The 15,947-nt window shown below is 54.8% G+C and overlaps 5 protein-coding genes across 5 annotated transcripts; all 5 read left to right on the top strand.

Annotated features, from left to right (window-relative positions):
• Positions 1-467: 467 nt before the first annotated feature.
• SCHCODRAFT_02625015 (uncharacterized protein) lies at positions 468-1,075 on the top strand. Its single transcript, XM_050345274.1, has 3 exons — positions 468-544; positions 608-709; positions 770-1,075. Exons 2-3 carry the CDS (start codon positions 668-670, stop codon positions 920-922), a joined length of 195 nt encoding a protein of 64 aa, XP_050199901.1. The 5' UTR covers positions 468-544; positions 608-667; the 3' UTR covers positions 923-1,075.
• A 641-nt stretch (positions 1,076-1,716) lies between these two features.
• SCHCODRAFT_01352070 (uncharacterized protein) lies at positions 1,717-4,242 on the top strand (the record flags this gene model as incomplete). Its single annotated transcript, XM_003031892.2, has 9 exons — positions 1,717-1,796; positions 1,864-2,015; positions 2,113-2,296; positions 2,598-2,717; positions 2,905-2,947; positions 3,207-3,383; positions 3,457-3,559; positions 3,609-3,814; positions 3,866-4,242. 9 exons carry the CDS (start codon positions 1,717-1,719, stop codon positions 4,142-4,144), a joined length of 1,344 nt encoding a protein of 447 aa, XP_003031938.1. The 3' UTR covers positions 4,145-4,242.
• Positions 4,243-5,105: 863 nt separating this feature from the next.
• SCHCODRAFT_01298231 (uncharacterized protein) lies at positions 5,106-6,320 on the top strand. The gene is made up of 5 exons (XM_050341398.1): positions 5,106-5,362; positions 5,409-5,545; positions 5,598-5,791; positions 5,848-5,898; positions 5,944-6,320. The coding sequence occupies exons 1-5, from the start codon at positions 5,172-5,174 to the stop codon at positions 6,163-6,165; spliced, it is 795 nt and encodes a 264-aa protein (XP_050199900.1). The 5' UTR covers positions 5,106-5,171; the 3' UTR covers positions 6,166-6,320.
• On the top strand, positions 6,292-11,586 carry SCHCODRAFT_02667555 (WD40 repeat-like protein; the record flags this gene model as incomplete). Its single annotated transcript, XM_003031893.2, has 5 exons — positions 6,292-6,337; positions 6,446-7,165; positions 8,968-9,124; positions 9,912-11,262; positions 11,287-11,586. 5 exons carry the CDS (start codon positions 6,292-6,294, stop codon positions 11,584-11,586), a joined length of 2,574 nt encoding a protein of 857 aa, XP_003031939.2.
• A 2,300-nt stretch (positions 11,587-13,886) lies between these two features.
• Positions 13,887-14,658, top strand: SCHCODRAFT_02502972 (uncharacterized protein; the record flags this gene model as incomplete). The annotated part of the gene is made up of 4 exons (XM_003031894.2): positions 13,887-13,928; positions 13,986-14,345; positions 14,395-14,523; positions 14,575-14,658. 4 exons carry the CDS (start codon positions 13,887-13,889, stop codon positions 14,656-14,658), a joined length of 615 nt encoding a protein of 204 aa, XP_003031940.1.
• Positions 14,659-15,947: the final 1,289 nt, after the last annotated feature.

The following is a 15,947-nucleotide window of genomic DNA, read 5'->3' as shown; positions in this document are numbered from 1 at the left end:
GCGGCTTTGCAAGGCCAAGACATACTCAGGCTTAGACGACGACACCAGGGCGCTGGTCAGTACGCCCTACATCGCGGTCAACGGCGAAGAACGCCCCTGCAGAGACGCGGTCGACTGGGTTCAAGAAGTAGCGGTTGTGCAGAGGCCAGGGGGGCTTTGAGAGGGAGGAAAGAGTGCACGTTGACGCTGTTAGGGTGCTATCCTTGCTTAGCGCGGTACCAAAGTAAGTGCCCTGCCATGCATACCCCTCGCGAGCTAACCAGAGCACGCCTAGCTGGCTTTCGTACACTTCTTGATCACCGATGAAGGGGGCAAGAGAAGGACTCCCATGCGCCGTGTAGCTCCTCGGGGCTCTTCAGACTATGGGGCTGCTCCGGTCCATCTCGAGCGTAGAGCCGGCCCTTGCACCGTCACCATCGACCTGCCTCGGCGCCCAAGCCTGCAACGTCGCATCATTCAAACGATAGAGGCGCTCGGCTAGGACATATCTCGCTCGGTATTGCGGCGCTTTTGTCGAGAATTGAGATCATAATCGCATTATTGGGTGAGTATTACCGGCTCCGGTCTCTTGCGCTTTGCGCGACATTGCCGACGCCCTAACCCGCAGGTCACTCTTCATCTACGACAACAATATGCTACTCTATCTGATCTACAACTTCTCGAGGGGATGGACGAGCTCGCCGGCGCTCATGATGAGCGTCTTCCGGAGGTACGTGATCATGTCGACAAGTTCGCTCACGGTCACGGCTAAGGCTCTCCCTCTCATCAGGTTATCACAACTCTCATCTGGCACAATCGTCCGCGAACGGTAATTTACCCCCCCTGTCCCTCTTTTCTATCCGGTGGACTGCGGGTCCCGACCTCAGCTTCCTTTTCGCTCTCGCCTACCGCGGATTCCGAATTGACGACCGGTCGACGTTGACATCGACGTCGAAGCTGCGAACACACCAACATCGAAGCCGCGGACGTCATGATAACTGCATTCGACCTTCCCCTTCACCATCGTACCTTCATCTTCGCCACCGATCTGAGCAATTCTCGCGACGCATGCATCATTAGCTCCACGACACGCAAGGTAGGCCCCGCTTCCACTCGACCAACCTCGGTGAGGCCGAAACCTTACCCATGTTGGTCGGCTCGACACGGAGGTGCTAACTCCCGCTCACCTCGTTGTAGACGTATACGATTCTGTTTGCAGCATCGATGGTCGTAGCACCGACAGGATATCCCTTGCCGTCGGGGCGCGGCCGGCTGCAATTATTCTGAGGCTCTACGGCAGTTCATGTTGGTACGTATCTTGCAATTAAGCGTGATCTCCAGCTCTGACTTGTACATATAGTCCGTCGGTACACATATTATAGTCCTGCGCTTTGAGCGACGAGGATGTACGCGACCCGGTGGGATGGTACCTCAACGACGCACAACCTACCGTACAACAACTGGAAAGACATGCAGCTCTAGGGACCGGCGCTACAATCTCACATCCTGTTCGTCTGCTGAAGCAGCGCAGAGGCGATTCGGCTTGGCCCGCGATGCGCTTGTAAACGATCTCCTTTCTCTCTACCGTTTTGCATACGTCGCACTGTTGACTTCGACAATCGGGACAACGGTACGTCTTACTGTCAATCTAGTGGAGTACGATGGTTCTTATAGCCTTTCCCCAGAGCAAGATATATGCTCGATATCTCGCAGATGCTCTCGGCATATGCGCCTATCATGGCCTCGTGCGCTTCTTGCCGACTCGTGGAGTACCCTCGCAATGCGCTGGAGATCATCTCATGCGCTATTGTGACTCGGTGAGTCTGCTCCCCCTCTTGGCTCTTAAACTTTGCTGATACCTAACAGATAATGGCAACCTTTCAGCGTCGAGGAATTTTGCGTCATCGGCGGTGATGTCGGACCTCGAGCGCGTTCCCTGCACGCATACATGCGGATCTTCTCCTCGGAGACTGCGTCTAAGCTGCGGGAAAAGAGTTACACGCCAGCTCTCGATGGGGAGCGCCGGCGCTTGAGCGGTTGGCGTCTCTTTGTCGGCCCTCCGCGAACTTTGTAGTACAGCATGTACGGTTTCCCTTGCTTGTTAGCCATTTCCTTGCGCTGAAGAGCCCTCAGTGACCTTCACGCCGACCTCGATTACGCCGAGCCCGAACTTGGCGCATATATCCGGTCGACGGTCCTGTTATGCTACCAAGCATGAGCGACTATCGATTGCGCTGATCCCCGGCCAGTACGACACATCTGCGCTACGGACCACAACATTGAGTCTCGAGCTTGTTGTGCACAGTGTTCCTCCAGGGTGCGCCTGGGATAACGTTGGCATTGAGATGCATATAGCGATGCCTAATGCAGTCCTCAGCGTACCACGAAGGGCTCGATGACCAAATATAATGCGGCATCGATTTCAGCATGGCGGCGGCGACCCTCGATGCTCGGCAATTTCGGGCTCAACGTATGACATACCAACGCGGAGGACACGAGGCGATGGGGGCTCAGATCTCTCGACGCCCGACAATCGCTATTTAAATTACGCGCAACCTTCGTCGACATGGGTCGCCCTCTTCAGCATCTGCGTCAACCACCCGATACTTCGTGGACAGCGACGCTGCGTCCTGCTACGCGCGCACGATGGGGTCTGGCGCGACTCCGCTCAAATCGAGCGTCGTATTCTCGAGGTCGACTGTCATGTCGTTCAGGACTAGCGCACTCCCGCTAAGGTAGTGCGTTGCGCCCCATATCCCTAAGGTGGCCTGTTCTCATCGTCAACGCCGTGCATCCATGAACTCGAAGACTGTCGGTCCTAACCTCACGTCGGGGGCAGATGCCTCACCCATTGGATATTGAGGCCAGCCTGCATCTTCGCCGCCATACCTTCATGCTATGACTTCTCGTACATGGTTCGTCTAGCGTTCGAGCACCAAGTAGGTTCCCGCTTTCGCCTGCCTCCCAGGTCAGTGTACTCCTTAGATAGTTCGAAATAGCATACATGCATTGCTATACATCTCTCCGCCAAAAAATTTTCGCCGTTAAGCTCATCAGACTGCGTAAACGGGCCAAGGCGAATCAAACCTGATGAGGGGAATGGCCGGAGTCGGCGGCCCGTATTCCCGAATCCACCGCGATCGTTGAGATGCATCTTGACTCCTCCCCTCAAGCTAAGGCGTTGACGTCTCTCCTCTCCCCGCTACGCCTTCAGAACGAGACGGAAGTTCGTCCATGACGCGGATGTCCGCTTCGCCCTACTCAAACCGCCACCGCTCAACTTCCCCCGGTCTTGGACGCGCATACGCCCCGACGCCATAGAGCTGCTGGTGCTCGCCATGGTCGCCATGTCCTTCGGAACCTTGAAATCTCTCCAGTGCGCTGATCCTGCGCGCGCGATGAAGGTGCGTGACACCTCGTCTTGGCCTTTTCTATGCTAATCACAGAACAGTCAGTGCGAACTAAACAATACTCAAGAGCAAGACCTACGCAACGTCGCTCGGGACATGGCCGTCCGACGCTTGGAAAGCCAGCACAGACCGTATCTCGTCCTCTTCTGTCTTGATCTCAACGTATCACGGTAGGTATTCTTGACCGATAACTCTTTCTCCCTGCTCATCACTACGAAGAACCCTCACCCGTCAATGCCAGCACGCCTCGAGCCGAAATCGACCATGCTCTCAATTTCGACGCATATAATCAGCCGTCGAGCTCGCTCACACGAAGGACGCGCGACTCGAGCAACCGCGCGCGGTCTGCAAGACAACTGGCGCTCGATTCCGCGTCTCCGCCATCGCTTGACTCTCTAAGGACTGGCGAGTTGATGTTCTCTTGGGTATGTCTATCATGTCATGCCGTCGGTTTCCTTCATTGACACAAGCCACAGGTTGCTCGGATGTACATGTTGAAGTTGCGCTTCCGAACCTTGACGATCCGCTTGGGATTCGCCGTCAACGCCATACCTGCGACAACCTGTCATCATGTCTGCGAATCCGCCGTCGACAGTCTTCATCCAGGCCTTCCAAGTCACCAACTTCCTGTTGGCCGGCATGGTCCGCTGCTATTCCACGACGCTCTCGTGTTTCCCTCCGGCGCTCATTGGACGACGCGCCTCGGCGTGATCGTGATTAGACCCACGCCCGTCGGCAGCTCGACCCTCGAGTAAGGCAGGCCACCGTATCGAGAGCGTCGTCGACTGGGACCGTGAGGACCGCAATCGGTTGCGCGACGTGCCGTAGAAGGATGGCCGCTTGCGCCTCGCCAAGGTGAGCGCCGAGCACCGATGCGACCCGCACGGCATGAATCTACCTAACTTTTGTACAGCAGTAGATCGCATTTCGCGCGCGTAGAGTCGATGGCCGTGCAGTCGCAATGTACAGAGTAAATGATATATACAGTACGAAGAGAGCTCGCGAATTCCTTCATGTCCTACGAGGGCTCAGCAAAGGCGTGTACTCGGTTTGATCATCGACGGAGTTCGCGATAGGTTGCAGTATGTCCTCCGCCTCCTTAGTAGGTTTGTCATTGATGATACTCATTTGCAGACGGTCTTTCGACGAGAGCGTAGGCATACGAGCCAGTCGCCCTCGCCTTTCTGCTTCTCGCGTTTCTTCCCAATAACGCCGCCATAAGTTGAAACCACGACAGAGAAGCCATTTGCGCCGGAGGATGAGTGCGGTTATGCGGACAAGTTGAACATGTTGGTGCGTCGCGCGCGTGTTCTGCATCCGCAATGACTAAAGGCCGCCGCAGGTAGCTCTCGCGAGAAGCTGAAGCGCCCTTGGTAGACACCATCGTCCTATTACCAGGTCCAGCGCACGCGCTGCGTGTACAGCAACCCGCACCGTATAGTTTATTACCGCCGTGTCTGTTACGATGGGCTCTTGTTCGTCTTCGTACTCATAATGGCTGAGTCCATGTAATCCTCCGACGCGTCATGCTGCAATCGGCGAGCCCACAACGAGTACAATGTCCTCTAGACTCAGAGTCAGAGGCGAGGCTTTTTATCATGCACGTGGAAGCCATGTGGACCTGATTCACCGATGAGGGCTCGTGAGAGCCGCATTGCGTCTTGTTCACAGCTATCATGTCGAGCGACGCGACCAGGACAGGGCCGACGGCGGGGCGAACAGTCGTGTATCACATCCACTGTGAGCTCCTGTGCGGTCAAGGTTGCCCTCTGCTGATCTCGAATGCATTCCTACCTAGATCATCCCTCCGGTACTGATCACCCTCAATTCCGCGAGAAGCGTCGGCGCTTACCTTGCGCGAATATCGAGCTCCCAATCAGTAATCATCGACGGCGGCTACAGTTCTACGTTAAGTTCGAAATCGGTAGTACTTCTCATGAGTACAGATGGAACCAGGAGTCCCACTTGTCCTTGTACGCATACAGTTCCCGTTGTTGGCTCATCTAATGTGTGCAATAGCGAAGTACCGTCCGAAGCCGCACCTCACGTCCGGGCGAAGATCAGTCTATGTGCCAAGAACGAGAAGGAGGACCTACGCCTCGCATCGAAGGAATGCGTGCTGGCGTCTTTGGTGCTGTCGGAGCTGACTTCCTCCAGTACGCCCATTCGATCCGTGCCTTTCGTGACTTGCTGACATGATGGCCGCAGTCCAACTCGATATATGCGATGTCCGGCTTACCGAGGTGCCCATTGTCAAGGTCGACGTGACCGTGCATCCGCTGGAAAAGGCGACGCTCGAGATCGTTGATGCGCTCGAGAAGGCCTTGACCCTTCCTGCTAAGTGGGATGCCATGGGACGTTATGTCAAGGTTGCAGTTCAGATAGGCGGCGCCATTGCGGAGGTGCGCGTCTTTGTTCTCTGGCGCGTCGTATGCCATTTCCTGACATGTGTTCGAAGATCAATCCCATAGCGAAGGCTGTATTCAAGTTGTTGGACATAGGGGTTGGGGTGCGCTGCTGGAATCTTGTCTAACTTACGCTGACTTGATACCAGGAGCTCGAGAGGAGAAAAGACAACATGAACGACATCGTTTCGCTTGTACATGACGTGGGCGAAGCAAGCGCGGTCGTTATTGCAGTTGACTCCCAAGGATTTGATGGGAAACGGGCTAGACAGATCAGGGCGCGCGATGCGCTTGTTCCGATCGTCTTCCACGCTTTGTCCTACATTCAATCCTTGAAGCGAGGTGTGATTTTGGCCAGATTATATAGCTGATACCTATGCTCAACTCGTGGCCATCCAGCCGATCTTGTACGAGCTCATACCAATGACCAAGTGAGCAAGCTTCAACAGTCCCTTCGCAAGCTCGTTGTAGACATCAAGGCGGGACAAGAAATAGATATGCAGCAGGCACTCTTCAGAGTCGAGGATATGGTGGAGAAGCTTGGTAGGTTCTTTCATTGTTTGTTTTGGTGCGTAGCTGATAGCCCAGTAGCTATTGACAATGCACTACGCCATCTCCCGGCTGCAACAGTGCACGCTGGCTCTACTAAAGCCTGTCTTCCCGGCACGCGCGTAGAATTATTGAGCCTCATTGCGGACTGGGTCTTCGATCCCAAAGGCTCGCGTGGATTCATCTTACACGGGACGGCGGGAAAGGGAAAGTCTGCGGTGGCGCACACTGTGGCCAGGTGGCTGACGAACGTGGGAGTTGCTGCGTCCTTCTTTGCCTTCGAGAGGACGAACCGCGCTCGCCGCGCCAACCAGCTACTTCCCACCCTTGCGAGACAACTTGCGTACCTGGACCCGCAGTACTATCGGATACTTTGTTCTTTGTTACCCGCACAATTGGAGACCACCGACATTCGCGACCAACTGGAACATCTAATCCTCTCTGCATTCCGTGACTACGCGCCCATACTTCCGATCGTCTTTGTCATCGACGCCGTCGACGAATGTCCCAACATCGATGTGAACGAGATAGAAGATCGCAAGGCACTGCTTGATAGCTTGCGAATGTGTATGTCGAGTGCCCAACTCCATTATAACATTCGCATTCTTATCACCACCCGCCCCGAGCGCGAGACCTACTATCCGCTCCTCGAGGACTCTGTTACCTTCATCTGGAAGTCTATTGACGGCGCTGCCGACACTGCTAGGGATATCCGAAAATTCGTCAAATCCGAACTCATGTCACCGACTGTGCGAAAGATCGTTGGCGACTTGTCAAACACTGTGGACATCATTGCGAACGCTGCACAAGACTCCTTCGAATGTGCAGCAGTGCTTTGCAGAGAGCTTACCGGGCCGCAACGACCGAAGACTGAGGCCAAGCGCGAGGAGTTCATTCGGCGCGTCCAAGCACAACCCGGGCTTCCGCTATACGCTTCTTACAGCACGGTCCTTCGTGAGCACCTCGACACGGAGGACAATGATATTATGACCTTGTACCGCCAAACTGTGGGATGGGTGTTTGCTGTGCGAGAGCCTCAGCCGCGGTCCGCCTTCCAAGAAATCTCAGACACGCTACCGTCTCGAAAAGACAACCTGCTAATCCTGGAGGGTCTTGGTTCGCTTCTATCCGGTACATCTCCAAGCGACACGGAACCCATTCTCCCACTTCACACGTCCTTCCGCGACTTCGTTCTAGACGCCAAGGCTAGCGGTCCTTTTGCCATCACATCTGAATTCGCCGCCGCCGACTCGCAGCTCGCTCTCGCGTGCTTCGGCATCATGGGCAGACCAAAGAGCGGCCTCCGTTACAACATATGCGGCCTACCCTCTCCTTTCGTGTGCAAGATGGACATCAACGACTTGGACAGTCGTCTTGCCGAGCAAATATCACCTGGGCTCCAGTATGCGTGTCGTGAGGTCTCAACACATCTCTCGCACAGTCAGCCTGGTGATTTAGGTGCGACATCTCTGCATTATCGTGCCCTCGCACTCAGTACCAGCACCAGATCTGATGTCGGCCTTCAAGAGATTTCTAGAGAACCAGTTCCTCTTTTGGCTCGAGGCGTGCAGCTGGCTAGGGTACGCGCCATGCGTTAGTCTTTGCAGCATGCTCCACTGGGTGAAGGTATGAGATATTCTGTCTTTGATGGTCGAAAACTGACAACCCTTTTGAGAAGCTCAGCCAATGTGACTTAGCCGCCATCGTCACGGAGTTCATCGCTTTCGAAAAGCGATTCCGCGAAGCAATAACGCAGTCGCCACCTCAGGTCTATGTGACCGGTGTCCTCTTTGCGCCAGCCAACTCGCATGTCTCACGATTGTACCGGCATCGCATCGTAAGCCCTATTGACATTTCCGGATATGAGAAGGAGCAAGAGTGGCCACTGAGCGAACCCCTCGTGATCCATGCCGGAAGCCTCGTGCATTCTGTCACTTATTCTCCGGACGGCACGAAGATCATAGCCGTCCGCCTTCTCCACCATGAGCTTCGAATGTGGGATGCAGTATGGTTGCAAATCCTGGACAAAACCCAGTATACCGCTACTGATCAAGTGATTTTGCGTGAAAATAGTGGTGTGATCACTGTGATTTGCGTGAAAATGAGTGATTTTTGGTCTCAAATCACGCACCAGCGATTCACTAGGCACTCGCCAGGTGCGTGAAGATACGTGAGCATCAAAATCACGCAGAAATTAGTGATCACTAGGTGCGTGATTGATCACTGACCACTGACCGCTCGGTGCGTGATTCGATCACTAGCAATCAGCGCCCCAAAGCGATGGACCCCTTCCACTTCCATTATTTTCCAACAAACTCCTTGTAGACACACGTATTCTCCGTTGTTAGTACTGTAAAGAACGTTTAAGATCTGGCTGGATGCAAAATCATCCGTCTACGCGCCTTGAATTTCGATGGCAAGGGGGTCCTTGTGGGTGTTCAAGTTGTTCGGCAATCACCGGCGCGTGAAAGTGATCAAAACGGTGCCCCTCCCTGCGTGATGAAAGCGACCGAATCGCATCACTAGTGCGTGAACGAAAGCACTAGTGATCGAGGTAAGCGCTCAAATCACTACTGCTTAGTGATTCACTAACCACGGTTTTTGTCCAGAATTTACAACCATAGATGCAGAGACGGGGCGGCAGATCGGCAGTGCCATGCGAGGACATGAAGACATGGTCTGGTCTGTCGCATTCTCTCCTGATGGCTCAACGATCGCGTCTGGCTCAAGGGACGGCACCATTCGAATTTGGGACGCCAAGACCGGGAAGCAGCAGGGCGAGTATGGTTGTAAATTCTGGACAAAAACCGTGGTCAGTGAATCACTAAGCAGTAGTGATTCGAGCTCTTGCCTCGATCACTACTGCTTTCGTTCACGCACTTGTGATGCGATTCGGTCGCTTTCATCACGCAGCGAGGGGCACCATTTTGATCAACTTCCACGCGCCGGTGATTGCCGATCAGCTCGAACACCCACAAGGACCCCCCTGCCTTCGAAATTCGAGGCGTGTAGACGAATGATTTTGCATCCAGCCAGATCTTGAACGTTCTTTACAGTACTAGCGATGGCGAATCCGTGTCTATAAAATAAGTTTGTTGGAAAATAGTGAAAGTGGAAGGGGCCCATCGCTTTGGGTGGCTGATTGCTAGTGATCGAATCACGCACCGAGCGGTCAGTGGTCAGTGATCAATCACGCACCTAGTGATCACTAGTTTCTGCGTGATTTTGATGCTCACGCATCTTCACGCACCTGGCGAGTGCCTAGTGAATCGCTGGTGCGTGATTTGAGACCGAAAATCGCTCATTTTCACGCAAATCATAGTGATCACACCACTATTTTCACGCAAAATCACTCGATCAGTAGCGGTATACTGGGTTTTGTCCAGGATTTGCAACCATAGGGCGAGGCATTGCGCGGACGCACTGGCTTTTTTCGGCTCATGGTTCTGCCAGTCGCATTCTCTCCAGACGGCACCACCATTGTCAGCGCCATAGATTATTTCAGATTGCAATCATGGGATGTGAAGGCCGGGAAGGAGATTGGTGGATATTTGTGGGGACATACGAGTGATGTGAACTCCGTCGTCTTTTCGCACGACGGTACCCGCATTGTCTCTGGCGCTCAAGACCACACGGTTCGCATATGGGATGTAGACACACAACAGCAGCTGGGCGATTCTATGCGACACGAAGGCATTGTCAGATCAGTCTCAATCTCGCACGACGACAAGTACATCGCTTCTGGCTCTGTCGACGGGACCGTCCGTGTATGGGATGCAGGACGGGGGCAGCAAGTGTGGGTATCGCATGGGCATACAAGCTGGGTATATGCAGTCGCCTTCTTGTCTGATAGTACGCATATCGCCTCAGGTGGCCGCGATAACACTGTCCGCATCTGGGATGCAGCCTCAGGAGAGCAAATCGGCGGTGAGCTGCGCGGCCTCGCCCGTGATGTCAACTCCGTCGCCTTCTCTCCGGACGGGAAGCACATCGCATCCGGCTCCGACGACGGCACAATCCGGGTCTGGGACGTGCGGGAGGCGAAGAAGGAAAGCGGCATCCCGGTCGGACACACCAACATCATCACCTCGGTCGCTTGCTCGCCGGATGGCAAGTACATTGTCTCTGGCTCGGGGGACAAGACGGTGCGACTGTGGGACGCGCAGACGGGGCAGTCAGTGGGGGATCCAATGACGGGGCACGATGCCACAGTCACATGCGTCGCATTCTCGCCGGACAGCACGCGAATTGCCTCCGCTTCATACGATGAAACGGTGCGAGTGTGGAATGCGGAGACGCGACTGCCTGTGGGCGTGCTTCAAGGGCACAACGACTGGGCCCTCTGCGTCGCATTCTCGCCTGATGGCACTCGGCTTGTGTCCGGATCGATGGACGAGACTATGCGTCTCTGGGATGTGGCGACAGGGCAGCAAATCGGCGAACCGCTCTATGGCCACAAATGTAGGGTTCAATCTGTGTCATTTTCAAGTGACGGCGCGTACATCGCTTCTGGCTTCGACCGCTCTATTCGACTTTGGGATGCCAAATCACGGCTGCAGCGGAGAGGGGCACTCGAAGGTCATCAGGCTTATGTTCTGTCCCTTGCATTCTCGCCCGATGATGTGTACCTCGTGTCTGGCTCGTCTGACACAACAATTCGCCTGTGGGATGTGAAGACGGGCGAGCAGATGGGCGAGCCACTTACCGGTCATACTGACCGTGTATGGTCCGTCTCCTTCTCGCCCAACGGGAATTACGTTGTGTCCGGATCTTATGATAGGACGGTGCGAGTCTGGAGTGTGCAGACCAGGCAACAAGTCGGCGTCTCCTTGAGAGGGCACCAAGACTGGGTCAACTCGGTCGCTTTCACTTCTGATGGCGCTCGTATCGTTTCCGGCTCTATTGACGGTATAATCCGAGTCTGGGATTTCGCAAAATTGCAGAGCTCGGAGAACACGCTCGACGCCGCAAGTGCAGACACGATCAGAGCTCGTGTGCAGGCATCCCTTCAGGAGAACCGCGACCGCTGGCTTGTCTACGATGACGATGGCGTAGCACGACCCGTAGTCTGTATTCCCCACCACTTGCAGGACCACCACCGCATCACTTCGCCTCACCAGATCCAGTTCGTGCCGCCGGCTCCCCACATCCGCATCACGCTCAACGACTCGTTCCGACTCGACGAGTGGCCGACTTGTGCGCCTGCACCCGCTCCCGAAGAGCCTTTGGAGGCGCTGGTATAGGAGGAGTAGGATGGGAGTGCCAGTCAACTTCGGAAGAATCATCCGGTAAGCAGGAGCATTCCTGTACGCTACTCGCTTCCTGAGCTGACTTTGGGACAGCGCCTGCCACTGAGCGACTGACAACAGTGTGCGGTCGCACCGACCCGACTTTTTTTTTCATACATTTGACTTCACCTGCCGATTTTCCTGACGCGGTCAAACCTGTGCAGAACCGACTTCCTTCCCGTATATACTCGACTTCAAATTTCCTTGCCTTGTTGATGATGTCCAATCGTGTCCTCGTATGGCTTGCTACGGTACTTAACCCTCTTCTCCCACAACACCGACCCATCGCCGCGACGTTTCGATTCGACCATTGGCCGATACAACGATCCCGATGTAATATCTTCTTGTTTCCTTCGACTCCTCGTATATGCGGCTTAGTACATACTTCATGACTTAGTTTTACCATGGCTACTGTTCTATGTTCTGTGAAGGACTTGACGTGGCTCGTATAGCGAGAGACAGTATCGAACTACGGACAGAAGTAGATACTAGTTCGAGAACTATACGACCTTCCCAGATTTCTCTACGTATACGTCGTCATGTTACCCGTGGCCGCATAGTCACTCAATATCGGTTCTCCTCGTCGAGGCAAGGTCGTCGGCGGAAGCGCAAGTCGCTGCAGACTATGCAAGTCTGCTCGGGAGCCAGCAGCCAGCCGGCGCGATGAGAGGGTTGTGGTCTTCATAGATCGTAAGAGTCGCAGGCCAGTACGACAAGGACAGGGTCACCTCAGAAAAGGCGCAAGTAGCGGTTGATAAAACGCGAACCGTGCGAGAAGTAAGTCCCGGCAGAGTAGATCAATGACGCGCGCGGGAGTCCCAATAAGAGGAAGAAAGATCGATCAGTTCAGACCCGCTCATCAGTAGAGAAGAGGTTTGGCTCACCGACCGGAGTAGTCACGACCGAGAAAACAGAAACCGCGCTGAAGATAAGCCTGGGCCTCCTCGACAGACCGCACATGCGGGGCTTCATACGCTTGAAGCCCTCAGCGACGTGAAGCCCGACTTCGTGGCGTGCTCAATTGCTGAAATCGTCGGCCTGAGTCCTTTGCTACAACGGAAAGGGGTTAGTATCAGCGAGTGAGCGAGCGACGAAGCAGAGACGCACCGGCAGGAACTCGGCGGATTGAAAGATGTTGACGAGGCGCGTCATTCAAGGCGAGCTCGCCGTCTATACCTCGCGCCAGTCAGGCAGTCAGAGCCAAAGCATGAGTCATGAAGTTGTCGGAGGGCCAAGAGTTCTGTTCGAACAGCGTCTCGACCGCTGGCAGTGGGCGTCCGAGCGCCTGGAGAATCGGTGTCGGTGAGCGCGAGAGGCGAGCCGTGAGCCTCAAACGTGCGCCAACCAGGGGGGATATACGTCAAGTATCTGTGTAGCCCTGGGATTGGGAGAGCAGAGTGCGTCTGTACGGAGATGGTGGCGACAGACAAGGACGGAAGGCTCGATCAGCTTCCGTCCTTGATCTCGATCAGACTCCGCTTTGCTTCCGAGTCCTTCTTGCTTCCGTCCATCATCATCAACCGACGCCCTCTGCTTCTTCCCATCCCCCACGAAGCGCTGCACTCTGCACGATCTCAAAATCACGGCGACGGCCTTCGGCTTGGACGACGGCCACTGACGCGCTGACAAGTCCGCGCAATGCGAGTCTGACGTACGATTGTCGGCGTGGAACCTCTGCTTATGAGTGCGCCCGACTCTGCTGCTGTAGGAGGATGCGGCTGCGGAAGGTGGCGGGGGCGTTTTAGGGGGAGGGAAGGGTGCCCGCCGACGCACTTGAACCTCAACGATGTCCCCTTCGTCGAGCGCGCGGTCCCGAAGTACGTGTCCTGCCATACCTATCTCCCGCCAACCAACCTGAGCATACCTAGCCGGCTTTCGTACACTTCTCGATCACCGGGGAAGGGATAAGAAGAGAACTCGCTTGCGTCACGTACCTTCTCAGGGCTTCTCAGACTACGGCGCGGCTCCGGTTCATCTCGAGCGTAGAGCCGGCCCTTGAACCGTCACCACCTACCCGCCCAGGCGCCCAAGCCTGCAACGTCGCATCATTCAGATAGAGGCGCTCGGTCAGGAATATCTCGCTCGGTATCGGGCCGTTTCTTCTGAGAATTGAGCTCATGATCGCGTTATTGGGTGAGTATTACCGGCTCCGGTCTCTTGCGCTTTGCGCGACATCGCTGACCCCCTACCCCCAGGTCACTCTTCATCTACGACAACAGCATACTACTCTACCTGATCCACTACTTCTCGAGGGGATGGACGAGCTCGCCAGCGCTTATGATGAGCGTCTTCTGGAGGTACATGGTCGTATCGACTATGTTCACGGCCGCGACTGACGCTCTCTTTCTCATCAGGTTATCACAATTCTCCTTTGGAATACACGTCTAAGAATGTCACCCTGCTCCTCCCATCGCTCTGCTCTATCCGGTGGTCTTCGGGTCTTGAATCCGGCTTTCCCCTCGCTCTCGCCCGCCGCGGAGCCCGACGACATTGACGACCGGTCGACGTTGACACCAACATCGAAGCTGCCAACACACCAACATCGAACGGGCGTCATGATCGCTGGATTCGACATTCCCCTTCGCCATCGTACCTTCGTCTTCGCCACCAATCTGGCCGATTCTCGCGACGAATGCATCATTTGCTCTACGACACCCAAGATAGGCCCCCGCTCCTACACGAACAACATCGGTGAGACCACGTCCTTGACTCATGTCAGTCGGCTCGACTCGCAAGTGCTAACGCGCACTCAGGCTGTTGAAGACGCCCGGGGCTGCTGGTCGCGACATCCACCTCCGAAGGGCAGACAAGCTCCTCCATACCGTCGAGGAGTGGTCGAGCGCGTTGATGAAGCTTGACGGTATTCGCGCAGTGAACGTGGGGAACATGTCGGTGGGTATCATACTGTTGAGTGTTGCACGTATCTCTGACCTGCGCATGTAGCTAGTTTATGTGCTCAGTACGGTGCTGCGCGCTTACCCTCAAGCCCTTTTGAGTGCAGCATTTTTGGACGGACCGAAGCACTGAACCCAACTAGCCCATCGGCGACAGCCTCGATTGGTGGGTCGGCGCTCTCAATTCCGACCCGCCCGTCCGATGAATCAGCAGAGGCGTGAGTGGACTGACGATGACTTGTGCGTCCTCTCGGCGCTCAATTCGTTGGCGAAGGGGTACGATTCAGCGATCTAGGAGGGGTACGCTTCTCAACCCAAGTCGTGACGCGTTGTACTCACTTTCAGCTATCAGAGGGAGCTATACGCGTTCTTGTGGGCTGCGCCAAACGCATTCGGCTCGGCGTCGATGAGCAGCGTCATTCTCAAGGTACGCCATCACTAATCGTACTCTCGCACAGGGCATTGCCTCTCGACAATCACCGTTGGCTTACGAAGGTCCTGCCTGCGCATCATATATGGTGCATCTTGAACGAGTGAGTTTTCTCGCTCGTCGTGTCCGCTCGCTGACGGACATTACAAATGCCCGCATATAGGCCACTTTGCTCTTACGTATGGCTCTGAAAGTAACGTGCACTTACTATCTGAGCTCAAGTCGAGAGCTCTGCAGAGGCTCGCCCGAGGAATGGAAGGCCGCTCACCGGTTGTTGACCTAGACACTAGCTTTGATGTCTCTTTGATAGACGATATCTCGCTGCGTTGTCTAGTTAGCTGAATATGAAGTATGTTTTCTCTCATTGGGAACCTGTCTGCGAGGAGACCCAGGCGATATGGTTGTAAATTCTGGACAAAAACCGTGGTTAGTGAATCACTAAGCAGTAGTGATTCGAGCGCTTGCCTCGATCAGTACTGCTTTCGTTCACGCACTTGTGATGCGATTCGGTCGCTTTCATCACGCAGCGAGGGGCACCATTTTGATCGCTTTCACGCGCCGGTGATTGCCGATCAACTTGAACACCCACAAGGACCCCCTTGCCATCGAAATTCAAGGCGCGTAGACGGATGATTTTGCATCCAGCCAGATCTTCAACGTTCTTTACAGTACTAGCGACGGATAATACGTGTGTTTACAAGGAGTTTGTTGGAAAATAGTGGAAGTGGAAGGGGTCCATCGCTTTGGGTGGCTGATTGCTAGTGATCGAATCACGCACCGAGCGGTCAGTGGTCAGTGACCAATCACGCACCTAGTGATCACTAGTTTCTGCGTGATTTTGATGCTCACGCATCTTCACGCACCTGGCGAGTGCCTAGTGAATCGCTGGTGCGTGATTTGAGACCGAAAATCACTCATTTTCACGCAAATCATAGTGATCACACCTATGGTTGCAAATCCTGGACAAAACCCAGTATACCGCTACTGATCGA

The sequence above is a fragment of the Schizophyllum commune genome (assembly GCF_000143185.2).
Source record: "Schizophyllum commune H4-8 unplaced genomic scaffold SCHCOscaffold_6, whole genome shotgun sequence".
Lineage (NCBI taxonomy): Eukaryota > Fungi > Basidiomycota > Agaricomycetes > Agaricales > Schizophyllaceae > Schizophyllum > Schizophyllum commune.
Note: the sequence above shows the minus strand (reverse complement) of the source record. Positions and strands in the feature narration are given on the sequence as shown.

What these genes read in the sequence shown, in the direction of transcription:
- SCHCODRAFT_02625015 (XM_050345274.1), top strand. Translation starts at nt 668, where the DNA reads ATGGACGAGCTCGCCGGCGCTCATGATGAGCGTCTTCCGGAG. An exon ending in ATGATGAGCGTCTTCCGGAG is followed by an intron (nt 710 to 769) that starts GTACGTGATCAT and finishes CCCTCTCATCAG; the next exon opens with GTTATCACAACTCTCATCTG.
- SCHCODRAFT_01298231 (XM_050341398.1), top strand. Translation starts at nt 5,172, where the DNA reads ATGCATTCCTACCTAGATCATCCCTCCGGTACTGATCACCCTCAATTC. An exon ending in GTCGGAGCTGACTTCCTCCA is followed by an intron (nt 5,546 to 5,597) that starts GTACGCCCATTC and finishes TGATGGCCGCAG; the next exon opens with TCCAACTCGATATATGCGAT. An exon ending in TGTTGGACATAGGGGTTGGG is followed by an intron (nt 5,899 to 5,943) that starts GTGCGCTGCTGG and finishes ACTTGATACCAG; the next exon opens with GAGCTCGAGAGGAGAAAAGA.